Below are 27,215 nucleotides of genomic sequence, written 5' to 3' on the forward strand. Positions count from 1 at the left end.
GTGATTGAAACCTTTCTTCTTGCCGTATTTATTTGTTGGCAACTGGGAGCTGAGCTCATTTTTGCTTGTGTTGCTGAGAGGGCACCAGCAAGTACAAAAAGAGTCCAAAATAAGAGTCCTGGTACACAAATGCCAGGCGTGGGCATGCAGGGTAACCTGCTAGTGGGATCTGGCTGTCTGCAGGATCACTCTGCCACTGACAGAGTAAGGGTAAAGCAGCACACCCCACCTCACATCGTATGCTTAGAATTGGCAGATTAAATTTACAGGGAGAAGGAGTGTGGAGTTTGCAGGGGACGTCCAGGTCAGCTGCCCAGCACAAAACCAAGACAAGAGGGGTCAGCTCTCCCCTGTGCCTCTGCTCGCTGGTGTGAGGAGGGATCAGCCTGATGCTGGCCCTGTGGCCCTGACAGGGACAAAGCCACGGCCCCACTGTGCTCCCTGTCCATACGGTGCTTTCCACAGACGATGTGGGCACACTGCAGGGACAGAGGGAAGCTGAGAGGCAGGTGCTGAACGCAGCCCTAGGCAGCATTGAGGGGAGTGTTGGGTATGAAAACACTTCTCTAAAACCCTCCCAAAGTGTTTAGGTTGTAGTCAGTTGGCGACCAAGGCCAGTCCATCTAATGGAGGCACGCTGATTTCTGAATTTGCACCTCTGGTTTGTTTTTGGAGTCCTTTCAAGGAATGGAGGGCACCGACTCTGCAATTAATAGCAAGCCCAGAGAAAGCAGCGCCTTTCTTATATTCCTTCCTTTGCAAGTGCCTACTGTATTTTTGTATTTTGGTAGTAAATTAAAAAGTACAGAACAGAATATATTAAGAGTTCTGCAATTTTCGAGGTGTGGATTCCTTAGAGACTTTCAATACCAGATAGGTTTAAAAAATGGACCGCAGTCTCATGATTAATATATGTATTTTGGAAAAAATATGGTTGGAAGAAAGATAGCAGCTATTATTAATCCTCCTTGAGAGCACATATATATCTGGTACCACCATACATTAATTATTTGAATTGTGGCTGACATTTAATAATTCTCCTTGTGCCTTGAAGGCATAATGAAAAGGTTTGATGAGGAAATAAAAGCAGAGTTTTAATAGGATAGTAAATAGTTCCCTGGTAATCTTGCTGAATCTCATATATTTTTTATTGAATTGAGACACTAAACACATGTTGAACATTCGCTGTCCCCTTCCCACGTAGGTGCCGTATCAATCTCCTTGAGCTCCCTCCCCCCCTCCCTCAAGGTCCTGACATTTCTCTCTCAGTGCAGAGCACTTGCAGCTCCAAATTTCATGCTCTCATGACAGAGGACTCTGAAACCATGGTGGCCCTGGATCCAGTTAGTCATTGAAATGTGGTTTTCTCCCTCCCCGGAAGAAAACTGGACTGAAAGGCATGGAGGTTGTGGCACCAAAGCCCAGCAGAATACACTCAGCAGTAGCAGCCCACCATCAGAACCAAGTCAGGTTTGTTAAAAGCTCGAGATGGAGGTGGCTAAAACATACTCAGTGCTGCTGCACTTGGGTCCTCCCTCCAGAAATTTTGCCTTGTGTTACCTCTGCCAAGTCTTTTTGCAGAAGTACCATCCCAGACAACGTGCTGCTGTTTGTTGTGATCCAGATACAGAAATGCTGTTGGCCCCTGTGCCTGATTCAGGGCTCCCGAAGCTGTTCTTCTTTAGCTTCAGTCAGTTGTCCTTTCCTCCTCCTCCCTCTGGTGTCCAGTGAAGAAAGTGCTCAGATGCTGCCAGGCATCCTTGCATTAGCCTAGCATTTGCATGCAGCCAGGCTGTGCACGAAGCATCCCTGTAACACTACATCTGGTGCTCAGAGCCGACGAAAGGATTTGTCAGAAGTGATTACTAATCAGGCAGAAAAATATCAGCAAAAGACGGGTAATACACAGCAAAAGCTCTGCCTGCTCCGAGCTGCTCATGCGCTCCCTACAACAAGGTTTAATTGTTAAAATGCAAACCCGCAGCCGCCGAGAGCAGCCTGGGAAATATTTGGGAAATATTTCCTGTAATGCTGCCTTGGGGGAGCAGGCGAGTCCTGCAGGTGCTCCCAGGGAGGAACACGGGGATGGCTTCAGGGAGGATGGAGCTGCAGTGCTCCCTCTGCATGCTCAGCTGCTCGTGTGGCATCTGAAAATCATTTGAGGGACTCGTATGAGATTTTGGGGGGGGATAAGTATATTAAGGGAGGGATGATGTCATGTCATTTTTTTTGCTTTTGAGAGGCCCCATAGAAGACTTGCCTTACCTATGTTCTGTTTTCAGTTTATTTTCCCCTTTCTCCTCCCTTCCCTAGGGCGTGATTATATTCTTCCTATTGTCTTCCTATTTCATCCCTACACAGTGCTGGAAAAAACACCCTAAGCCCATCTCACAGTCTGGACATCAACATTTGAGGGGTTGAGGAAGGGTGAACTCGGAGCAGAGGCAGGGGCAGGGTGGCCGATTGGGCTGTACCTGAGAGCAGATTGAAAATCTGCCTTTGCTTAGCAAAATGAAGGGACAGAGGGGGGAAAATTATTGTCTGTAGCTATTACGCAGGAGCGAGAGAAGATTCTTAAACCAAGGAGATCTTAGCTGAGGAGCAAATGGGTATTGTTTGGCCATGAGTAATTTAAAGTGGTAATAAGAAGAAAGTGCCAACCCATTAGAGACTGCAAGTCCAACTGGAGGAGGCAGGAAGCCTTTGCTGGCTGAAGGTGAAGCTCAGCAGGTTTGAAGGGGTTACGACATGGTGCTTGCACTGGAGGAAGAGATGCTTGACAGCACAGGAGGGCCATTCAAGGCCTGAATACATAAAGCTGCCAGCGCTATTGGTTACAAAATGCAGAATTAAGGAGATGTTTTTGTCCCTGCGATGCACAATGGCACTGCACATCTCATTTATTTTGAAGAATTATTGTTAACAAGGCCACAAAAGGCACATCTTTATTTTGAGTATTTGTAACTGAAAAAGGTTATTTAAACATTGAACCTACCAAGTAAACAAAGTACTTTTCCCCCCAAAAAAGGGAATGTTTGCCGCTTGAAATCCATTTTTCATTGAAATCTTGTCAACGCAGAGTAATTGACTGAAATCAGCAATTCTCAAATACCTCACCATTCTGCATAGATTCCATTTATAATAAAAGCAACATTTTGTCAGAATAATTTCCCTGCTTCCCAAGCGACTTCTTTTCCAGGGAGCTGCCTGTGAGAACAGGTAGGGAGCTGTTTCAGAAGTTACTCTGCAAAAACTACTGGGCTGTATTTATCTGGGTCAATAAGAAATAGCAGTTGTTTCAGTGAAAGTAGCTGCATGTTTTACTTATGTATTTTGCAAATAACCTCAGGTTAAAGAGGGGTTTTGGTGTTTTTTTGCTGTTTTGTTTTGTTTTGTTTTTTTCAATTTTAGGTTAGTCTTCCGTACAAATCATCCAACAATACTGTGACTGCTTTGGGTTGGGTTACAAGACAGGCTGAGCAGTTTGCATGCAGGTTTGACTGGACAAGCATTCACCCTCTCCAAGCATTCACGGTTGGTGCTCGCTGGCATCTTTATTGACCAGAAGGCTGAAAGTAGCATAAACCTTGAGCCTGATCTGTGTAATCCCCTCAAAGGTGTGTTCCCACTTCACTGGAGATCAAAGCAAAAGCATGCAGTTGAGATGTCACTCACATGTGACGTGCAGATCAGTGCAGTTTCCCTAGTGCAAAATTGACATTAAATCAGGGAACGGAAATCAGTCTTCTGAGACATAAATGGTACAGATGTTGGAGTTTCAGAACCACGTGTGTTTTGTGGGAAGGGGAGACTGAGCAGCATCTGCCTGTGTAAATGCCATCACCGGGCACCTGAGTGCTAACCTCCATGTAAAAGCAGTCAGTGATGGAATCTCAATTTCGGGTTCAATTAAATGGAAGATGGTTGTGGGGAGAGATGAGGCAGGAAGGAGTGGGGAGGCCTGTGCTGGATCACCCTGCTGGGTTGCTCCTTGACTCAGCCTTAAGAAGGTCCTTGCGATACATATAACTACAGGAGAGGTTTGTAGCAACGGAACGAAATTACAGAGCTTGAAAGCAATAAACCTATTAAGTCTGCTTAGCTATATGAAGCCTCCCTTGCTGTTCCAGAGATAGTCTTGGCGTGTGAGGCTAATTAACCTCCACCACTTCCCATGGAGAGGAGTTAACTCCTTCCTCTTGTGCCAAAAATGAGTGCTGGACTCAACTGCTCTGGACTCGAAGGGTCTTTCAGTAGCCTAAAATGGAAGGACTTTTTTTTTTCTCTCTCTATTTATCTTGTGTTTAGGCCCTTGAAACGTAATATAGTAATATAAAGATTTTCATCTTTTTCTTTGTGCTGCTGGCTACAGCTTCAAGCTCCCCCCAGCCAGGGCAGAGAGGGTTAGAAGATCCTTTAGACACGGTGGGAAAGCTTTACAAACAATATATCGTAACAACTTATAATTGCACGCACATTATAACAGCGTGATTGAAATCAGATTGCTCTTTGAGATCTGGAGTGCCAAGCTACAATGCTTGGGTGTAAGTTACAGCGACACTGAGCACAAGAACCCAAAGCAAGTAAGATCCATTACCACTGCTGGGTTCAGAGGACATCTCCTCCCTTTTTTCTGCCCCCACCACAAACCCCTATCTGTCTGAATTTTATAAGTGAAAATGTTGTCTTTGTCCTTGTTTATTGAGATCCCTCTACCCCCACAGAAAGGGAACTTTACCTTCCTGTCCCTACCAAAAGTGTTGGAAAGCAATCATTGAGTGGTAAGAGCCAAAAAAAAAAAAAGTCTAATCTCACAGTGTTGGAATTAGAGCTCCTTTTCAGTTGCTATCCCTAATGATGCAAAACCATGGTAATTAGAGTTGCAATCAGCTATTCAGTAGAGGCTTGAACTCTTTTGAACAAGCCACTCACTTCTGTTTGCCCTTTAGGCTTGCAGTGAAGAGTGAGCTGAAAGTCATGCCACTCCTGCATCTAGCTGCCAGAAAATCTCAAACTGCCTCAGCAGCTGCTGAAGGAGAGGAAAAGTGAGTCCAAACTGTTTTTAGGACAAAATCACAACCTGGGAATCGGATGACCGTTGCCACAGAGCGTGTTAGCCTGTGCCAAAGCTTCTGGAAAGGGAAGAAAAGTTCAGGGTTTCCAGCAGCGTTTTCAGTTCTCAGCACAGAGGGAGCAGAGCATTATACTGGGGTCTTTGTCCCACACTAGGATCCGCAGGCACCCCCATGAAAATCCACCTCTCTGAGCTCAGAGCTGCCGGTAAGGATCATCCTGCAGCCCTCCCTGGCGGTGGGTTTCTCATTCTACCCCTTAGCCCACCACTTTGTGGCATCTTCCCTCACCAGAAGCAGGAGCAGACCTAACTCCTCTATGCCATTCAGTGTGCTCAACTCACCTCTACGCTTCTGAAAACCCCATTTCAAGTCTTCTCAATTCTTTCTTGCCTCAGCCTCCTTCCCTTCTGTCAACCACCACCAGTTCCCAGTGCTCCCAGTGCCTTCTGCTCAGGTGTCTCCCATCACGCCTGTTGGCTCTCAGCAGTTTGTCACTCCGTGCAGGTTATTTTGACACGCACACTGTAAAACGCCTGGTACTGTAGTGCTGCTAACACCATCCAGAAGTAACAGGTGGGGATATATTTTTTTTGATAGCTCACAGGTGCACATATTTATTTAGTAAATTATGTTAAAAATGAGAATCACAGCATGTTTAAAGAAATATATGTACATATGTAATGCCAGGATTTATTTTTCTATTTTTTTTTTCCTTTTTGTAATGTCAGGGCCATTGCTTTATGACTCCAGACTTACTATTTCCTGATTTAATTGGGAACTTACTTGGCATTTAAAAATCTGCTATCGATCACTTTCCGTTGTTTAATTTTGTTACTATTTCCTTTAAATAGATTTGCCTTCATGGAAGAAAATCAGATAAGTAAAGTTTTTAAGTTTGTCTACAAAATGCATAACAAATGAAATATTTTTTAAACATTTTGCAATGTTATCTTTCTGTTTGCAAAAAATAGATAATCCTAGAACAAACACATTGTGTAAACACTACATCATGTTTAATATAATTTCCACACAAGCTGCCTAGTTTCCATGAGTTGCGGTGCAGGAGAGGAGCTGAGCTTGGAGAACCTTTAACTGGGAGTAGATGCATCTTTTTTTTCCAATCTACTGAGTCAGTCTTTACTGTTCTCTTCTCCCTGTTTGGCAAAATTATATTCAAACAAGGCCAAAAAAAAGCTGATGAGACTTTAAAACAAGTTTAAAGCAAGTTTTGATGTCACATTTACCATTCCCTTACAGTCTTATTCTGATTAGGGACCAGTATATCAAGGAGCAGGTACAAAAATCAGTTCAAGTCAAGAAAAGATGAAATAAAGGAAACGTTACACATTCTGGTATTTTTAATAACAAGTTTGAAGTTCATAGCCCTTATTAGGATTGCTTATATGCATGCATTTCGATGCACTGTGCAAGTTAATTTTCCTCTGAACAGCTCCGGAGCATGAGATGTGCCTTTTTGGGGCAATGCAGCGTATTGTTATGCAGCACAATACACTGATCACTGGTAATTGGTTTTGTAAAGCAAGCTAGCAGGAACTTGTTTTTCTTTGTGATAAAAATAAGCCAAACTTTACATTTAAAATCAGGTCGTCTTATAAATAATGTAATATTTGGGGATTATGCAGTGTTTTTCTCCTTCAAAGTGCTTTACAGGTGTTAATCTTAGTGACATTAACCGTTTGGGTTTGATGATCTGAATTTGCAAGGCTTGGGACAACTGTGTTTACCAAAACCATGAAGTTTTGGTGTCGCTGAAGTTCATGGCAAGGCCCCCATTAGACTCCAGGAGGCAGTAGGGTTTCAGCAAGGTCTTGAATGCCTACAAATGCCTGTAGCCACAAAGGATAATTGTTGGTAGCTTGTCGAGGCACCTTAGAGTTCGATGTGCGTTACTAATGTTCATACAAACGGTGCATTTGCAGGAACTAATTAATTAGCCTTACCAGGTCATGCTGGAGTTTCTCAATGCAAGGCATCCAGTTGAAATAGGAAGAGACAAATTCAAATATCAACCTCAGTAAGCCCAAGCATTTCATTTAAGGCCCCAAAATTCCAGATATAAAAAATACTAAGTATTATTCTGTCTTTTTATCCCAAGCCTCTAGTATTCATATTAATTGCCTTTTCAAAACCCCAAAGGTTAAGAAACTTCAAACAGTGCAGATCTTCCCTATGAGCACCTGACTCCAAAAACCAACAGCTTTATCACAGAATCACAGAATCGTCTAGGTTGGAAGAGACCTCCAAGATCACCTAGTCCAACCTCTGACCTAACACTAGCCAGTCCTCCACTAAACCACATCACTAAGCTCTACATCTAAATGTCTTTTAAAGACCTCCAGGGATGGTGACTCCACCACCTCCCTGGGCAGCCTGTTCCAGTGCCTAACAACCCTTTCAGTAAAGAAGTTCTTCCTAATATCCAACCTAAAACTCCCCTGGTGCAACTTTAGCCCATTCCCCCTCGTCCTGTCACCAGGCACGTGGGAGAACAGGCCAACCCCCACCTCTCTACAGCCTCCCTTAAGGTATCTGTAGAGAGCAATAAGGTTGCCCCTGAGCCTCCTCTTCTCCAGGCTGAACAAGCCCAGCTCCCTCAGCCGCTCCTCGTAGGACTTGTTCTCCAGGCCCCTCACCAGCTTCGTTGCCCTATATTTTATTGCAATTTTGATAACGGAAGGAAAATTGGCATTGCTGGAATGTGGACATTTTCATTGCCTGCAGAATTTCCAGCTCTTGCTGGTGTGGGGCATGCAAAGTGCTGACTCTGACCTGTAGGACGTTGGAGGCACAAGTGTTTTCCCCTCAGCCACCCTTCATTAACTCCGTTTGCACTGATGCTCTTCTAGAAATGAGTAAGCAAATGGAGAGATGCCGGAAATCTGCTTTTTGGGTCAGCGTTAGTTTTGCATCAGTTGCCCTGCATTTCTGTGGCAGCACAGCCTTTCTGTGCCGTATCTCGTGTCCCCCACACATGTGTGTCACCGAGCTCCAGAGTCACCGGGAAGGGCAGAAGAGCACCGAGCAGTTGCTGATTCATTGCGTGGTATTTTGTAACACGCTTTGCCTTAATTTTAAGGGCTGAGATAATTTCCTAAAGTTTGGAGCCATTTCATGAAGTGTGCCTGGAGGCCAGGAGCAAACCTGTACTTTGATTATTAAGGAGATGAGCAATTAACATATTTGGATTAACAACATCATTTCAGGTTCGCATAATGTTGCACGCTGACAACATGATAGCGGCGCTGTGCACGTTATACACTTGGCTGCCTTTCTGTGGCACTTGATCTGCTTTAAAATCAGGAAGGAAACCAAAGCAATCGCTGAATGCTGGGAGAAAAAAAATGTCTGAAATCTCATCGGGATGTTTTATTGCATGAACCACCTTATCTTTCAGAAAGCTGCTCGTTCTTAGATGAGAACAAAACTGGAGGTTGCTTAGCAAATGAAAGGCGAGAGCTCTGAAATGCTTCCCAAAGCCTTTTGTTCTCCCCAGCTTGAGGTTTTGAAAGTTGTAGGGTTTTTTTTCGCCTTATGTTTTGATTTGGTTTTGGTATTAAATACTGAAGTGGTAGAAATGGAGCAACTCAAATCCACGCAGCGTTGTTTTCTATCAAATGTGATGTGCTATAACACAAGGTGGCACAGCAGAACCTAGTACTAGGCGTTAGATAAGGCAGATTTAGCTAGAGATGGGCCTCCCACATCTTCATCAGGATTTGCACAGCGGGAAATGGAGCAGACTTGGAGCTGTGCAGCTCAGAGGGTTTTATTCCGCCCAGTTTTTCCTCCTACCCGTTCGTGCTGCCTGTGTGGCATTTGGGTGTGAGTGTACTTGTAAATAAGGAGTTTTTATCAGCCACCCTGCAGGTGGGTGCGGTGGCTGCTGCCCTGATTTGGCAGTATAATAACCAGTCATAACAGAATTAATGAGCTATCAGAAATCCAAGAAAGGGCTTTGTTTATCACTGTAATTAACTACATTGGGAGAGTCATTAAAAGCAGTAGCAGGTAGGCAAAACTGAGGAAGAAAGATAGTGTTATAATGTACTAGTGGATGGTTTTGTTCTGAGACAGCTTGTTTTTAAATATATACCCTTGTGTTTCTAAGTCTTTTCTGAATTTAATTGTGGATTTTTATTATTTCTTTTTCCCTACCCAGCATCGGGATTTCCTTTGTCTTCCTTTCTGTGTTTTTTTTCCTTGATCAGGTGTGATGGTGGTAGTAATTAGGACTGTACCAGCCTCATGCCCCTCTTAAAGCAGTGCCTTTTGTGTTGTCAGGAGCCTGCAGTGTGCCATGTCAGACTGGGGGAGCTGGCAGGCAGGTAAACCAGAGGAACTGGGTGGAGAAGGCTGAACTTCAGGGCACTGGAGCTGCTGGTAGAGGATGCTGGGGACACAGGGAGGTGATGTTGGGAGGAATGTGGCAGGCAGATATGGGTCCCCAGAAGTTTTGCCTCCATCTTTATCCTCAAGGGTTAGTTTCTGAGATATACAGCTACATACATAGAAGTATACTGAGTTACTGACTTATTTTTATAGAAAACTGTATTTTAGATTGATAAAGTCATGGCAAATCTGTTGTCCTCTAGTAAAAATTCTGTCTTGGTGTGCAGTGTTTGTGTGTGCACACCCCAGGACAGAATCTGGCTGAACACTCTGTAAATATTAGCATATTACTAAGGGATGTTACTCATTAATAGCAACAGCAAACGAATGCCAGGAGGGCCCTATTTGCAGGCATCCCCTTTGTACAAGCTGCTGACCAAATATGAAATACGAGAACCTGCCATAAACCAAACAGGTTTGAGCATGTGGATTTACACCTTGTAACCGTGCTGCAATAAGTCTGAAGACAAATGCCCTCGGGAGATAGCTCTGGATGTGACAGCAGCAAAATAAGCTTTTTCCTCTAGGAGTGTGCTCCATCCAAAGCGCCGGGAGGCACATGAGATGGTCTTCCAAGTGCCACCTCCCCTTGATGCCTGCATGGCCATGATCTGGGACAGCCAGCTGAGGAGATGGCATTTGGGACTAAGCTAGAAATTGAACCCCTGGTTTATTTCGCTTAGTTTCAGGAAGTAAAGGGTGCAAGTCATAGGTTTTGTGGGCTTGTGCTAAAGGGTAAGTAGCTTTATGCATAGCCACTTATAGTATATGGAAATACATATAAATTTATATTATGTACACATGTAAATTTATATTATGTACACATGCATATATATATAAAGGACATGAAGGTTTCTAATTACTTTACAGTTTTGGTGTTCACCTTCTCAAATTTCTGAGGTTTAAGAAATTTAATGTGTATGTATTTGTTTAAATATTAACAGAGATTTTCATTTAAGCAAATGACTTCAACCGCTCAAGCTTTAGGAAAAACTCTTCATTTAATGAGCTTCATAAATAAAATTCTAACAACTGCTGACATGCTTCCAGCCATTGGCTGGATGGGTAATGGTTGCACTAATTCTCAATCACTTTATTATCTTACTGTCTTGGCTTTACCGTATGTATCTTACTACATAGTTAAATTTATATTTTCGTAGTAATTAAATAGCATTTTATTGGCCTATATCTTCTTTACCACTTCTGCAGTCGGTTCTGGTTTGAGATGCTGCAAATATGACTGGATTTGCAAATGAAGGGAATTGTTTTGCATCCTGACCGAGAATGACTAATTGAAGTTAATACAATTAAACATCTTTAGAGCACCTAAAGCTGAAATTCTTGTTAATGGTGATAATATACTATGCCTCATTATGCTTTTTGCTAGTGCCAGTGGGTTAATAATGCCCGAGATGGTCTCTTGAAAACAATTCATTCTTAGCATTAGCATTCAACATTAGCATCAGAAACGTGGCATTTTTCACTTTATTTGATAGCTACCAAACTTGATTTATGGCAGAGCTAAATTCCTTCAGTGTAAATTATTCTCTCACTTAAAGCTCGCGTTGCAGAGCTGATTTTTTTTTTTGCTAGCACAGCGATGCTCCTGTTATGCAGATCACAATGATGGGCAGGAAAGTTGGCCAGGGACAAGGTAGGGGTTTTCTTCTTGGTGGAGCTCCTTACAGCTGTGTGCAAACTTGGGTCTCTTGCTGCCAATTATTCTGGCACATTTCCTTGATCTTTGTTCACTCTGGAAAAGATCAACTTCCCTCCATTTTTTGTTAGATAGTTTTTGTCCTTTATTAAAAATTCTTTGGCAGTGGATTATACAGAATCAAGGGGATTGCTTTGTCACTACCACCTCGTCTCCCCTGCCCCCAGCAACACTAATGGCCATTAGTGTTAATTATTTAGAGTTCCTTCTTTTGCACACAGAAAATAGCGATCAATGTGCAATGCCATATACAGTTATGCACCCCCTGATTCCGGTACTTTACCCCTCATCTTTCACAGTGTCTGTTCCCTTTGATACAGCCTTTGGCTTTTATTCAGCACAGTGTTTAGAAAGCTAGTTGTTATTTTTTTCCCAAGCAGGAATATTTTCTCTGCAAATGTTAACCTTGTGACACCGACTGCAATCTTTCATTTCTTGTGTTTTTATTCATCTCCCCCTAATTTTCAGCTGTTGTGCATTCTGGGCTGCAGACCACATAAAGGCAAAATCAAATGGGTGACCTCTTCACCTGGACTCACCTACCACGTTTTTGTTGTTGGATGCAGGTGGTCCACAGGATGTCCTGATTGGAAATGTTAAACAGTCCTGGGAAGCACAGATCTTCTCCCAGTTGTTCTGTTTCGTTGTCTGCAAAAGCACGCAAAAACTGAAAAGTGTAGAGCAGTTGCCACAGAGATTGTTAGCAATAAATAAGATGATATATCTAGGTTCTGGGTGGGCTCTTAGCGACTTCAAGCACCTTTGTCCTGTGGATGGGTTGTGCAAACTGCTACTGAATAAGTTCAGCTGGAACCCTGTTGAAATACATCCCTATATATGCATAGGTATAGGTACCTATAACACCATAATATACCTATAATACCATAAATATATGCTTTTATTTTATGTGTGCATACATATATCTACATATATGTATTATAACATATATATATGTGTGTTTTATGCATGTATATACATACATATATATATTTGTTGGTGGTAGAAGGAGAAGTGTTCCCTCCAACTGACCTTCACATAATTGAGCTGTACAGAGGGGATGACTGGATGTCTTCCTTCAGACTCAGCCTTTGATCATTTTAATTCATTGTGTCTCAAATGTGATGTGTCTGGTGTCCATCTGGGTAATTTTTGAACATCTGTGGTCTTCGGAGGTCTGTCACCAGAGTCCGGCCCAGGTTATGGTATAGATTTGGAGTTAAATATCGCGTTCTGTACGTGCTCAATGAAACACAATTTGCCACGTGTTGTGGTCTGCCCATGCTACTTTGGTTGCATAAAGACAAAAGGGTTGAAAAAATGTTCCTGTACAGATTGAGGACCACTGCATGTTACAAACAGCAACACCTGGGGGTGACTTCCCCGTTACGTCCCTGGGCTCCCCCGTGATCCCATAGCATGTAGGGTCGGGGTACTCACAGCTTCCCAGCACCAAAAGGTTTTACCGCAGAAGCCTGCAGAATTAACACGTGCTGAACGATATGAAAGGAACTTACTGCGACCTTACTGCGTGCACTGCATCATTCACAGCATAATTCGGTGTCACGCAGCAGAATATTGCCCATGATGGGTAAAGGCATAAAGAGTGCTGGAGTCATGGTACAAAACTCGCTTCATGATTTGCATTTTTTTCCCTGCGTTACAAAACATAGTTGAGCAGATGGATGCAGCCAGCTGTACATAGAGCTTTAGGGAGTACTGGAGAAAAAAGAGAGAGGTTTTGTTAAGATAAATGTAATAATCTCTGTGATAATTAGTTTAATTTAGATCCTTGCATCTGACTCATTTTTGACTAACCTTGTATGAAGCCTTTCTTCCCTTACTGACGAGTCTGCGAATTTAGTGTGATTACAATCCCTTTTTTTGTGCTTGTGGATTGCTCGCTGATCACTGGTATTTTTCATTAAGCAGTTGCTTTATTACATTGTTATTTAGAGGAGAGTAATTTGTGTTTTCTAATTAATTTAATTCCAGTCACATTCTGTAAGTAGCTACAATGAGCCCATTCAAGGGGGTTTGGGTCAGATTGACATTGTTTACCAGATGTGCTGGTTTGTTGTAAAACACTGTTAACTCTGTGATGACACCAGCCCCGCTCGCTTGCACTGCTCTGATCTGCACCTCCAAAAGCCCCCAAGATTACGAGATGCATTTACTGTGCTGGTTGGAGATGTCCACGTGGATTAAATCACAGAGGAACCGCGCTGCCAACAGTGTTGGTGCAACCATTACTGCTCCCTTGTCAAATTTGAGGGGGGAGAGGTAGCAAAGCCTTGTGGCTTGTCTATCTAGAGATGTGAATGATGTGACCCTGAGCACCAAAAACTGGCAAAAATGCCAGGGAGATGCAAAGTGTTAAGTCCAGGTGTGGTCCATTTTCCTCTGGAAACTCGTGGGAGGGCTTCAGGAGCGGATGGGCAGCCTCCAGGATGCGCACAGCCAGGCAAGGCACAGCATGAGCAGTGCCTGGGCGGCGATGGGATGCGGTTAATGTAACAGAAAGATGAACGTTGTAATTCCGAGCTGACACCACCCCGAATTCAGAGGCGTGGGCACTTGTGTGTGCCGTAAGCTTCTGGAAGAGCTCATCATTTTCTTGCTTGTGGCGCTCCCAGGAGCTGGGGCTTATGCAAGCGCTTTGCGTTCGTCACTGTTAAATAGCACATCCTTTCCATCATCTGAGCATGAAAACTACATGTTACACCTATCATTTGCTCGTTTGGCCTGCTGCGTCAAGAACCGAGTCCCTAATTAGGTGAATAAATAACTTCGTTACAGGGAAATGTACGGGCACGTTATTCCCCTGACTGTAAGCTTGTCCCACGAAAAGCTAACAATATTTGTGGACGTGTTCTGCAGCCACTCATTTTAGTAAAAAGTCAATTACTGCAAATTCTGCAGCAAACACTGGTACAGAGCAGGAACACTGCTAAGATTCATCAGCCTCTGAAGGACCTGCCAAGTGATGGCCTTGTGGGCATTTTCCATCATTTTTCAACCATTTTCCATCTCTTTTAGATTGGGAAAGCTCAAATTAACGACAAACTTTGAAGAAACAGTTTGCTCAGTAGCTCGTAGTTAGTGAATTTTAACATTTAATGGCTGTGATGCAATACCCTAAATTCTGGTACAGTTTGAACCGACAGCCCAGCTGCATCTCCGCTTTGTAATTTGCAAGGAACATTGAAATTGCTGCAATGCCTCTTCAGGCTCGTGTTGCTCTGCCAAGGGTGCGTGCATGCATGGAGCTCTGTCCTACCTATTGATTTAATAGGAAAGAGCATCTCTTGGAAAGGAAGAGTAAACGTGTGTGCATGCATGTGGAAGGAGGGGGAAGAGAGAATTCCTGTCCGTGTGCTTCCGTCTGTGATAAATGATGCCTGTTAAAAATGTGGCTTGCCATGCACATTATTAGTGCTTTACTCTTGAAGTCCATTATGCAAACACAGTCACGGCCAGCAGAATGGGAGCTGCAGCCTCAGTTGTTCAGTTCAGACAGTTTTGATGTTCCTGTGTCCCTCGATCAATCAGTGCCTGGAGGGGTATCTGCTTGTGCCTGGGAGTGCTCCGCAGTGACGTGCAGAGCGCGGATGTTCCTCAAGAGCAGAAAACATTTCATTTAAAATGCTCGTTGCAGTTCTCATCCCTGTCTGCGAGCAGGCAGCAAAGTGAGCTCTGTTTATCGTTTTTAATTGTGGATCTTCCCTATTCAGAACTAACATTTCCCTAATTACCTTAAAATGAGCTTCTTCCCAGGCACATTTGTAATTCGCTTGCATCACTTATTTTATTCTCTGTGCAAAAGTTAGACGAGGGCATGGTTTTTAGCACAGACAAAATGCATGAAGTAGAAAACATAATGTGGCATAAATGCCACATAAATCACATCCTAAAGACAAAAGCAGATTTCAGACGTCTGAATTACTGAGCACTTAGTGTGGAGGGTAATCTGTGCTTTAGTTTATGGTTCTTTTCTGGAGTGCCACGCAGAGCAAAATGGGGGGGCTCCCTCTCCTCCGGCAGCAGAGGAGAAGGAGGACGCTGTGCGGCTTGCCCAGGGGACAGCTCTTCCTGCACTGGGGGTAAAATCCCCCGGACAAGCGTCTCCTGTGCTGGGAACGGAGCCACGCAGAAGTAGTCGGTACAAATCCCACTTGAGTTCCTTGGCTCACGCTCATCACAGAGCGAGTAAGAGGCAGCTCCAAAACGCAGAATTGTCCTTGAACAAACCTTCTCTTGCCATCCCAGTTGTTCCTTCCTTAGCATCGCCTCCAACCTGTGTAAGCCCCCCTCTTCCCCAGCACCCCCCCAGGGTCAGGGCAGTCGCAGTGTTGCTTTCAAGCCACAGCTCCCTGAAATTGTAGCTAACAGATAAAATCTCTGGCTTCAAAGATTTGCACTTAGGATGGACAGGAAGGAAACACGTTTTCTCAGTGGCTTTCACGCTTTTAGGGATAAAAGCTCACTCCCCTGTGTGCTTTTGTTTTCCTTTGCCCAGCCGGCACCTCCCAGCTCGAGCCGATGTAGGATTTTTCTATCCAAAAAAAAAAAAAGAAAAAGAAAAATCTATTTCCAGAGAAATACTTTTTAAAAAATCAACCTGTTCCCCCTGCGCTGCTGTGATTGGCCCGGTAAAAATCGACAAGGCGATCGCGTCAAAAGGCAAACATCCCCGGCTTCACTGGGCGCCCAGGCTCCCGTTAAGCCAGGGGGGAGCGTTGGCAATTCTGCCTGGGTGCTGGGGCTCGCTTGGTGCCTGCCGCGGGCTGTGGGTTTCTCTCGCAGCCTGCCGGCTGCTGCGGCACAAGGCAGCATAGCTAATGCAGCGCCAGCGCTCCCCCCGCGCCCTCGCTCCCGTCTCGCGCTCGCGCTGCCTCTCCCCGGGCTTTGATTCGATATGAACAGACTGGGAACTCCGGCGCGAGGGGGAAAGCTGACCTAACTCTGCAGATGGCCACGTTCGGATGAAAACACCTAGGCGGTTTTTCTGTGAGGGAAGGTAACGTTTCGCTGCTAACGCTCATATTTTTTTTTTTTTCCCTTGTTGCCATTTTTCAGGACTGCCGGTCCCAAAGAAGAGCCCAAAGTCGGTAAGCACTTTTTTTTTTCCCACCTATTATTTTTGTCTGTCTGCCTGCTTTGAGGGAGGAAGGGGTGAGTTTGGATGGTTTTGGTTGCGGGCTTTGATTGCTTTAAGTTGTCTTTCTGTTGCAGCCGTGATTACCTTGCACAGCTTGTGCTGCATGGGGAGATGAGAGCGGGATGCAGTGCAGAAGAGGGGCTGGTTTGCAAATAAAGCCTCAGGTTTACAGATCCCCTTCCCTGGCAGATGAGCTTCTCTCCCTTGTTTAACTTACCCAAAAAAGAGCTATTGTTTCCTTTTGGAAAGATGGGAGGCTCCACCTTCTTGCCAGATAGCGGTTTCTGTCGGGTGTTTGTAGGCACTGACCTTTTCCATTAACTCCCTGAGTTTTCCTGAGCACCCTCGGCTGAATTATTGACAGAATGTGACAGCGGGTACCTTGCTGAGAAAGACAAAGCCTGACCGGAGCGTGTTTGCAGTTTCTTGTGAATGCAGGCAGCTCTCCGAGTGCCTGCTCTGGAGGCATTTTCCTTCTGAGCAGGATCGTGCTGCAGGTGTGAGTTGTGTTATTGCAAAGAAAAAAAAAATTGGGCATTTCCTTGTCCCTCCTGATCTTATTTCCATGTAAAGCTGTTAGCCGGATGGCATGTTAGCTAATAGCATGCAAGCTGTGAGCTAAAGTGTCATTAAAGCTCCGTGCATGATATTGTGGGAAAAAATTAACATGCTATTTATATGCAACGAAAAGAAACGCTTTATTTTTAAAGGGAGTGGAGCACTTAAGCTTGAAAGTTTCCAGTTTGCTGATGAGAGGAAGGGAGAAAAAAAGCTCTGGGGAAGCAGAGTGCATGAGGTCTTTGCCGTGCTGCGAGACCGTGCGAAACTTCACCGACACTCCCCCCGGGTGCCAAAACCCGCAGCTGGGTGCCCGCCGCCTCGCTGCAGAGCTGGGCGCGAGCCTCGCCGAGGGTCTGAGCAGAAGGCTCCCGCTTTCCGTACGAGGTCTCCGTTCCTCCCAAAAGAAAGCCCTGAAATAATTAATGTGATTCTGATGGCTCAGGGCTGCGCTGATTAAAGTCACGTGAGCCCAGGCCTGTGCCGTTGTCAGCTCGCATTAATGCGGGGAGGCAGAAGCGCGGGGTGCGCTCCCTCGCAAATCGCGGGCATGTCAGACCCTGTGCGCTCGCCTCTGTGTCATATGCGCAGATTAATTCAGCCCCTCGGTAAGACAGAAGCCAGCGTGTGAGATGTACGCGGCTGGCACGTTTCTTTTCTCTGCCTGCACACTTTTCCCTGGTCGGAGCGGGAGCTGCTGCACTCACTTCGAAGTCTGGCGGCATGAAACCAGCCCTGGGGAGCGAGTCTCGGTGTGTTCAGAGTCGGGGAGTGGGCTCCTGCCATCAGACACCTGTCTGGGGGGCTGCGATGCTCCCTGAGAGTCTGAGCAGCAGTGGAATTGGGGTAATCCTGCCTCGGGGAACAAAGCCACTGCCTGCAGACAGGTGCAGCACTGCAATGGCAGGTTTCTTCCTGCTGCTAGCTCGGAGGAGCTGGGCAGCCCTGGGGAAGCAGCCCCTCGTGTGCCTCTCCTGAGCCCATCACCTTGCTCTAGGCTCCCTCCAGTAAATTTTGCTACAGCCCCAGGCGATGCTGTCGCATGTGAAGCTGAGGATTCACAGAAAGCAGAGCCTCCTATTCCCGCTGCCTGCCCGCCGGATCATTTGCATCGGTAATTAGCAGCGCCGTGTTGCACCGCTGCACCACCACGCTGCTGCACTGTGCGGCAGCTCCAGCGAGCAGCCACCCCTCGTGGGGGCACAGTGGGCATTTGGAGCCCCTGCCTCCATCCCCAGTATCAGTGACATGCAGGAAACCTGCAGCAAAGCCCCTCGGGGAACCCACAGGCAAGTAAAAGCGCTTTTGTCCTGGCAGAGCAGAGCCAGGCCTGCCCACTGCTGTGTTCCCTGCCAAGCACAAGCTCAGGTCTTCATCCTCTGCTCCTCTCTGCTCAAGTGAGAAGCCCGCTCTTGTTACCCCCTGTCCTTTCCCAAATCCTTGGTGCACTCTTGACTTACTGCCTGCAGCTGTCTCTTTCTCCAGCAAGCCCTATTTTTAGCTGTCAGCCCCAGTCCCGTGTTCCCGAAAGGCTGACTTCAGGCTGTTGGGCACATCCCGGCTTAGAAGAGGTGTCGGAGGCCCCTGGCAAGGTTTTCTTCATGCTAGAGCTGTGACAAGGTCTGGGAATAGTTTGCTACCTTGAGCTCAGTTTTCCTGGGCTGTATTTTTCAGCCTGTGCATCTTCTGATGAGCTTTGTTGTGTTTCTTTTATTTTAGGGAGAGCTTTTTAACCTTGGTGAAAGAGCCAATTTAGATTAAAATATATATATCTTCAGAGCCAGATCTTGAAGTTTGCAGCCAAACAAGGGACTGAGCACTTCCTTCCCCCTACGCTGCTCCAGAGGATGGATCCACAGCAGCTCTCTGTGCTGCTTTGTTTCCAGTTTCCCATTGATTCATCTTTACATGCAAATGGCCAGTACTTCTGTATTGACTGTCTGGGGATAGAAATATTCAGCGTGAAAGTTCTGTCTAGCGTAGCAATTTCCCCTGCAATTATCCTGGTATAACATGGATGAAAACAAACTTTTCTATTCTATTTCTTTTTTTTTTTTTTTTTTTTTTTTGCTTGCATCAAAACACTCCACAAGGGGGCAAAGATTCTCATTCCCAGCTCTGCTTGCTGTCACCGCCAGCACCAGCTTCTCCAAAATGCTCTCGAGCACAAACTCTGCGGCTTGATCAGCAGCAGACAAGATCACTGCAGGGAGAGAAAGTGCCAAGCCCTTCCAAAAACCTTACTTTTCTCTCGGTACAATGTCAGCCTGGCTGAACCGTGGCCCAAAGTGCAATTCCTGTGCACAGCCTGTCCCTGCGGAGAGACTTGCTGCGTATTTTGGGTGGCTCAGCAGTACCTGGGGCTCCGCTTCGTGTCCTGTTTTTGTCAGGAGAAATCGCTTCACAGCACAATATGACACATCCCTCTCTGTTCAGAGAGCATTTCTCCCCACCTTGTAATGCCGGGGGAGCCAGCAGCTCTTCCCTTTTTGTGGTTTCGTGCCTGGGGATTCCTGTGCCAAGCCTTTGGTGTGGGCTCGCTGCAGGACACGCTCCCTGCTGTGGGTTTCTCTGCCTGACACAGCCATACAGGGCTGCCGTTAGTGCCCCAGCCCTGCCTGCAGCCACCTCTCAGCCCTGTCATGGGCCTTCCTTGTTTTAGCAGTCCCTGTACAAAGTAACAGCTAAATGCTTGTCCGTTTGGCATGAGTGACAAATGGGGCTCTGCTATGTGGGGATCTGCAGTGTCTTTCAGGCTCATGTATGCTTCGGTAATCAGTTTTCCTCCTGTGTCCTGTGAAGCCCAACAGCTTCAAGCTCCTCAGCTGACGATTTGAAGGCCTTTGCTTTTTTTTTCCCTCCTGTCATCAGAGGATGGCGAGGTGCTCAGTGCTCAGGAACTCACGGAGGGGGCAAGGAGTCCTGTAAGGCTGCTGTGTCCCAAACAGGGACCGCTGCTGCCTCCTTTCCTCACTGCAGAGTCAGGGATGGTCCTGGTGTCGTGGGTAGCTCAGTGCCCCGTGCTTTTGTAGCTGCTGTCAAAGTCAGCACAGTTCAACTGGTCAGCTTCTCTTCGCACTGAAAGAGGTGGACAGCGAGAGCATCACGGGGTGAGGTCTGCAGAGGTCTGGCCCCAAACAGCCCCTGCTCACCTGGCCCTGGCTTGGCTGCTTTCTGCCTGTGTGGGAGCTGCTCGATGTCGGACCTGGACCCAGGAGGATGGGCCCAAAGCTAGAAGAAGGCAGGAAGGAGAGGAGAGCCATCCTGCCACCAGCATGAAGTTGGCTCAGCTCTCTTGGGAAAACTCAGCCTTTGCATCAAGGCACAAAGTCCATCATCTGGGCACACCCCATTTCAGGAGCTCCTTCAGAGCTGAACCTGATAACAGCACATGAAGAGATGTTCGTGTCCTGATCTAGTGATGTGAGAGTTGATTAATGTTCTCTTGAATCAATTTAATTACATATATCCATGATTTCCATGGTTGTCTTCCCTTTTCTCTGCTCTCTTCTTCAACTCCCAAACTGAGATATTTCAGGCTTTTAAAAGTATTTTTGTCTGGAAAAACAACTGTCCCTCTGAAAAAGTTTTTCCCTATTTCTTGGAAAATGCCTGTGTGTTTGCAGTTGCAACCCGGGTTTAATTAGAGGTGGTTTTGCTTGAGCTGAGCTGACACTTCCATTTGCAGCCCAAATGGAAACCAGAATTCATAGTTTGTTCAGTGTTCAGACCTTCTGTATCATAAAGTGAGAGCACTCTTGAAAGTTCAAACTTTGTTTCTCTTTAGATCAGAAAGTTTTCAGAGAGTTCCCAACATTTCCCCGAGGGCTGAATACAGCTTTGCATTTGAGTCCCTCTTCTCTGAGTTCTGTAACCCAGCTAGTTCCAGTGACATTGGCCTGAAGTTTCACAGGATACTCTTAGTTATTTTAGTAGTTTGGCCAAACAAACAAAACAATCCAGATGGTTGAACGGAGAGTTGTAATGTGTGTTTTTTTGGTCTCTTTTTCTTTTTCAAGTTACAAAGGAGTGATTATCCACAGCATAGATGTTTTTAAACTGCTTCATTTAAAAACTGAAGGGCTGCATGTGAATTAGCTTCTTTTACCACTTAAAAAGCTAAAAATGTTTGAAATTGGTTCAGATATTTGTATTTGAAAGTCTGTGGATGAGTAATCACAGCAGGTATGTTTTGTTCAAAATTACTTTAAAGGACAAAGGCAATTTCACATTCTAGTCAATCGAGACATCATTTAAAAAAATGCCAGTGGTGGATCAACAACGTGAATATGGGGCTGCAATGTCAAAGCCATTTGGGCTGTTGGAGCTGGGGTTTTTTCTCAACGTAAGCCCCAAAATATGTGCAATTTAAAAAAAAAAAAAAAAAAAAAAACAGAAAAGATTATTGTTAAGACTGAAAAAGGTAGCTTTGATATGGTGACTTTCTCCTCTGTAATTAGTTGTTCAGCCCTGCTGTGATGGAGCATTGCCCACCCAGGGTTTTGCATTCAGCGTTCAGGAGTGGGTCCCCAGGCCCATGTGCACTTCAGCCCCCGTGCTACCCTGCTCTGTTTGCCACTAGCTCTTCTCCCTACCCCATCTTATTATTTTACAGAAGGGTCTCTCAAAGGAGAGGCTCCTGTTGCAATGTTTTCAGGCACCACCTGCCAGTAGGAGGTTTTAATTATTATTTTTTTTTTGCCTGAGATAGCGCATGGGTGACCCCTTGTAGCCAGGGCATTGTGGCCATTGTGCAAGCATCGTGCTGGTTCCCTGTGCAGGTGGGACATGGGACTCGACCTGCACTCCAGCCCAAGGTCATCTCCAAAGAGCATTTAAAAGCCTTCGCTCTACGGTTCAGGGAGCTCTTTTTGAGGGAGGATTTTGCTGCATATTGAGCAGCGCAAATTCTGGTGATGCAAATGTGACTTGTGCTTCATCTGAGTACACCGGTGTGAATTTGAGTTCAGAATTATGTACCCTGCTTAGCTAAATATTGAGCAGACAGAGCTCTTGACACACTGCTGTTGAATAAGCTTTGAATTTAGGCAGATGCGTTTGTCCCTGTTTTGAAGTGCTCAGTTAAAACAAGGAAATCAAACAGCAAATAGACATTTTTGTGTTTGTGAAGGTCTGCTGTAATCCTCGGGATGCTCTGGGGAGCAGAGACATGAAATTGGTACTCTGTTGACAGCCCAGTCATGTTGTGGGGGTTACAGAGGAAAAGTGATCTTTCATAGTAAGGACTGCGCCTGCATCTGTTTCAGGGGGACTGTTCATGCTTTCCCAGTGAAATTTGGTAGTTTTTCAGTTTTCTTGCAAGCTCACGTTAGACCTTAATGTGATTCAGTTTTTCTGACTTACCGTAGGAAAAAAGAAGTGCTCTGAAACTTGTAACCTGTAATGAGCTTTAGACTTGTTTTATGTGCGAGATGCAGAACCGCATGGTTTTTATGATAAATGACTTTGTTTTGCATATCTCTTTCTGTCAGTCTGTCTATCAAAATCTGCCATCAGGGAGTTTAACTGTACCCAGAATTAACTGGTGGCAGCAAAACTGTGATTTATATATTTACTTCTGTGCATGCAGAAACCCTGATCAAAGAAGGGAGAAAAATTGATGGAAAACACCCACTCAAAGACCAATAACCGTCTGTTCTCTCTCTTTCCTCTCGCTTTCTCCCTTCCAGCAACCACTTGAAAGGAAAGACAGCCAAAACAGTTCTCAGCACAGCGTCTCGAGCCACCGCAGCGGGCACACCGCTTCCCCCGTTCACAGCGCGCAGGTGCTGCCGGACTACGCCGCCGCCGAGCCGCCTGCCGCGGATCAACCGGACGGCTCTGGGCAGAAAAAGCCAGATCCATTCAAAATCTGGGCCCAGTCCAGGAGCATGTATGAAAGCCGACGTGAGTATGAAACAGGTGTGGTTGCTAAGGCTACGGCTCTGGCAGCTGCACTCTCTCTCTCTCTCTCTATTTTCTTTGCAAAGAACTGCATCTTTTAGATTTGTGCTGGAGATATAAGGCTTCGGTTTGGTAATCTGTTCTCTGTCAGTGATTCGTACCTCACAGAGGTGCAGCTTCCTTTCTGGTGAGGAATGAGTTTAGGTCATCTCCAGGAAGGGGCACTAAGTCCAAAGCTTAATTCTAAGAATCCCATTAAAATTAAATACCATTTTTTCCCTATTTTTTGTTTGTTTTTAAATGAAACCAGAGGAGAATTTCAAAGTTTGTTATTTAGATCCTAAGCTCTTTTTCTGGGGTTAAGACTCATTGACTGATATGCACAGGAATTTCAGTAAGGAGGGGAAGTGTTTAGTTTGCTGAAATTCCTGTCAGATGCTTTCCAGTCTCACTCTAGGGAGGAGAAAATCCAGCTAAGCCATTTTACTTTAACCAGAGTAGACATTTCAGCAATACAGCTATCAAATGAATGTTGTAAATGGCTTTTATGGCAATTAATAATCTGCACACTTGTCTATTAGTTCAGCAGGACTTTGGCTCTGCTCCAAGGCAATAAATATGGTTTCAATCAGTTTCTTCTCCACAAACAAAATAAACATGCTGGCTTTGCTTTAATTGCACTGCTGAAGATGATCAAATCTGCAACGTCTTCTTAAAGAAAGAGTTAAAGAGTATTAGGTTCATTTCCAAAAGCAATGGTCCTTTTGGTTACTGTAAAGGGAGATTCAAAGTCTTGGTGCCATGAGAGTATCACCTGGAGTTTGGTTTTATTGTGCTAACTGGAAATTGGTAGAAATGGTCTGAGATGAACACTACCCCAGAATGAAAAATGGTAGGACTGTTTTTTTCTGACCAAATGAATCACTTCTAAATCTTATGTCCTGAAAAAAATTAAATCATGAGTCACAGTTTCTTGGCTGAAGACGCATCTTTTCAGATTGAATGTCTCAGCAATGCAGTTTGTAGGTGTCTCAGCTTCTGTGCACTGCTTCCTTTCCCTCTCCAGGGACTAGGTGCACTCCTGACCATGCAGGCTCTTGTGTCCGGTCATGCTGATCTGCAGAGAAGTGCAGAGACTGAACTTGCACATGCAGCTTGTTGAAATAGAAAAAGGGGCAGAGAGCTGAGGAGCAGTGACTTTTTAGCCTGGCAGAGCTCCTCCTTTTCCCTGCCCACATGGCCGAAGCCAAGGCTGTCCCATGGCACCAGCATCACCCTTGCTCAGCTCGCCTTCCTGTAGGCACCGTGCTGCCATTGCCTCTGACCCCCTGCAGCTACTTAGCTAATTCCTAATTAACAGTTTAACTCATACTAATTAGTCATTAGTATCAGCTTAGCAGCCTTAACTCCTGCCTCTCTTTCCTGATAAAATCCTGAGGCGGAGATGGAGAAATCCTGAAGGGCACATGCAGGCCGTCATCTTCTGTGGCCACCTCCACGTGCTAAATCCTCGCTCTTTCCTTGATGGCTGCAGGTATCTCATAGAGGTTTTATCCTTGTCTGTGAGTAGAGCCCTTCCAGAGCCTGTTTCACCATCTCTTCACCTGATGGTTTCCCACCCCTCGTCTCTCCCTGTGCCACAACCCTCTCTGCTCAGGCCTTGCTCTAGTTTGGACCTGCTGTGCTCCTTCAGCTTCCCTCTCGCAGCTTGCCATTGCCAGCATCTCTGTGCAGTGGGGTCGGTCCTCTTCTGTTGCTTCAGTCCTCGTTTCCTGCCTCTTTTACCAGATGAGACCTCCCTGTTTGAATATCAGTGCTTTTCTACCACTTTTTTGTCCTGTTGTCATTTCCTTCCCAGGAAGGTGTTTTTTGAGGCTTGCTGGTTTCATGCCACTTTTGGCATGAAACTAGCTTCACTTTTTGGATAATGTCAAAAGTGTTATGAGGCCACATCTCCTTGAATGCACATGCCACTAAAAAGCCTATGGATTTCAGCCCCTAAGCTGAAGTGAAGCTCGTTCCCTGGGGATTAATCTATACTCTTACCTTGTGATGGGGCTCTGCTGCACCTAACAAAAAGTGAAGAAAACCAGGAAAATGATGGTCTAAGTGAACAAGGCTGCTGGACATGCTTTATTTCCTGTTGCAGTCTGATCCCATAGTGTGACTGGGGGGTTCTTTTATAGGCCAGTGGTCAGCTCTTGCTCCTTCCTTCACCAAGCCCTCCCCTTTCGTCCTGCTCCCCAGTCTCATGAATGAAGACCGCGGTTCACAGCTGAAACCCAGCACCTCCTCGGCTTGGGGTGAGCCACTGTGTTTCCTTCCCTGTGTTTGGTCTGCATGAGAAGTGGGCAATTATTAGCTGCTCTGTTATGAATGTGAATCATCCCTTGGAGACTCGCTTTCCAAGCACCAGCTGTGTGGCTCTTGGAGCACTGCAGACTGTGAGATGGAAGAAACCAAGCCCTGGGCCTTGGGCTTCACTGACTGCTCCACGTGTGGTGTTCTTTGTGGTTTCACCCAGCTGCAGCTCAGTTTAACCCCAGTTCCTTCTTTCAGTCATATTGTTGCGTCTTTGCTTGAGGACCCGTTTCCTTTGGCTTTGGGGCTGCAGATGGCATCTTCTCTCCCTTGACGTCCATAGCTTTGGGTGCTAGGTGTGACACTGCATTCTCCTGATGAAGATATAAGCAGGACTAAATGAGTATCTGTTATGCAGTAGTAGGATGCCATCCTTGTGCTAGTGCTGAGATTGTCTGATGAATCCTTTTTCGGGGGTTTTTGGTGGGCCATAGAAGCGCCTGGTGCCCAAGGAGCCCCAGGTCAGCTCTCCCTGCTGCCCAGTCCAAGGGGCTCTCTGTTGATTCATTGCCTTACATTTTCAATAAGCCTGAAAGGGATAATAAAATGGTCTTTTGAGAGGCAGGTTTTTGAATCCCCAACAAGTGGATTGAAAAACAGCAACAATCCTCTGTGTTGAAGTGTATGACGAAGTGGAGGAGAGAATTTCAGAGCATTAGATCATCATCAGTGTTTTATTTAGTTCCATTTCTGAAATCATTTGAGTATAAAGAGAACATAGTGCAGTTTTTCAAGTGCAGTTGACACAAAAAGGTGAATTCATTAGCCACAGCTCAGCCAGAATTTTTTTCCCTCTAAAAATAATAATATAAAGAGGTTTAATTCAACGTATGAATACATTGTCTCCAGGATTTTTCTAAGAACTACTGAATCTATAATGACCACCTACTGCCTTTTTAACTGGGAGTGCATCCCACTGTTATTAACGTAATGATGTAGACATGGGAAGCACACAGGCAACAATTTAATTTTTCAGAATTGGTGAAGAATGTTCTTCCTTTCTATTTTTTGGAACTCTTTAATAAAAAAGACTATACTTGACCTATCTGTCATGTCTCACTGAAGCCATTGGTAGAGAAGAATTTGGTTCAAAAGTGCTGAATAGCCCATACTGTTGTACAAACATGTAGGTTTTGATTTGGCTGATGCATCTTAATATCAGGAGGTGCTCAGAGTCTGTGGAGGAGAGCTACAGATGCTGCCTGGGAAAGAAAAAAAAATAGAAGAGAGAAAAAATAAGCTAGAATTAATAATGCAAAGCTGAGTGCTGGCTCCATAACTATGTCTGGACTTTGGCTGAATGGCAGCAGACGAGAACTGCAACTTCAAGTTCCTTCACATGCAGCTCCCCTAAGTGGGGGGATCAGGCCCCCAAGGTGCTCAGGACTCAGGCTGCTGTCCAGGAAGGCTTAAATTCAAGCTGTAAACCCAAAGAGACTTGGACGCTTTAAGGCTAAGGCTGAGCTCAAATGCTCTGCTGCAATCTGGCCCCGAGTTGCAATACTTACTGGATTAAGACTTTCAAGAATAGTCAGCTTTGTGTTGAGTGAATCCGAAAACAGATCATTTGGTGGCAATAACAAATGCACTCTTTGCTGGTGCTAAGTTTCAGCTGGCTAAGCTCCTCTTGATGGGTAACTCATTGCCGCTCACGGGAGATGTGTACATGAATCAGAGAGAAGGATGAACCCTTAAGGTTTGAAAAATGGAGCACTTCCAAGACCAGGAATGACATGCATGAAGAGCCCTCAGTGAGACAAACAGTAATTGAATAGTTTACCAAAGAACCACAATTCTGAAATCTTGTACTGTTTTATTGAGAATACATTTTTATAATATGCTTTTTATTTTTCAATGTATTATTAAACTTCCTTAAAGATTAACACAATCTGTTGTCAAATTTTTCTCATGTGGCCTGATTGCTTTGCAAAATACCGTATCCTACATATGGCCATCTGTCAAAACAGCAGTGACAAAATGAATTAATCTGAATTGCAGATGTGTTAATGAATCCCTTTGAAGGGCTTAAGTA

At 45.2% G+C, this 27,215-nt stretch overlaps 1 protein-coding gene across 30 annotated transcripts in view; it reads left to right on the plus strand.

The window, feature by feature from the left end:
• Positions 1-27,215, plus strand: part of MAGI1 (membrane associated guanylate kinase, WW and PDZ domain containing 1) — a 317,508-nt gene that overhangs the window by 264,695 nt on the left and 25,598 nt on the right. For all 30 annotated transcript variants that reach the window (XM_068694412.1, XM_068694411.1, XM_068694418.1 and 27 more), the window contains 2 exons: positions 16,279-16,310; positions 22,609-22,825. In XM_068694412.1, coding sequence (XP_068550513.1) covers positions 16,279-16,310; positions 22,609-22,825 — 249 coding nt within the window. The remainder of the gene's footprint in view (positions 1-16,278; positions 16,311-22,608; positions 22,826-27,215) is intronic.

Source organism: Anas acuta, chromosome 11 (genome assembly GCF_963932015.1).
Source record: "Anas acuta chromosome 11, bAnaAcu1.1, whole genome shotgun sequence".
In the NCBI taxonomy this organism is placed as follows: domain Eukaryota; kingdom Metazoa; phylum Chordata; class Aves; order Anseriformes; family Anatidae; genus Anas; species Anas acuta.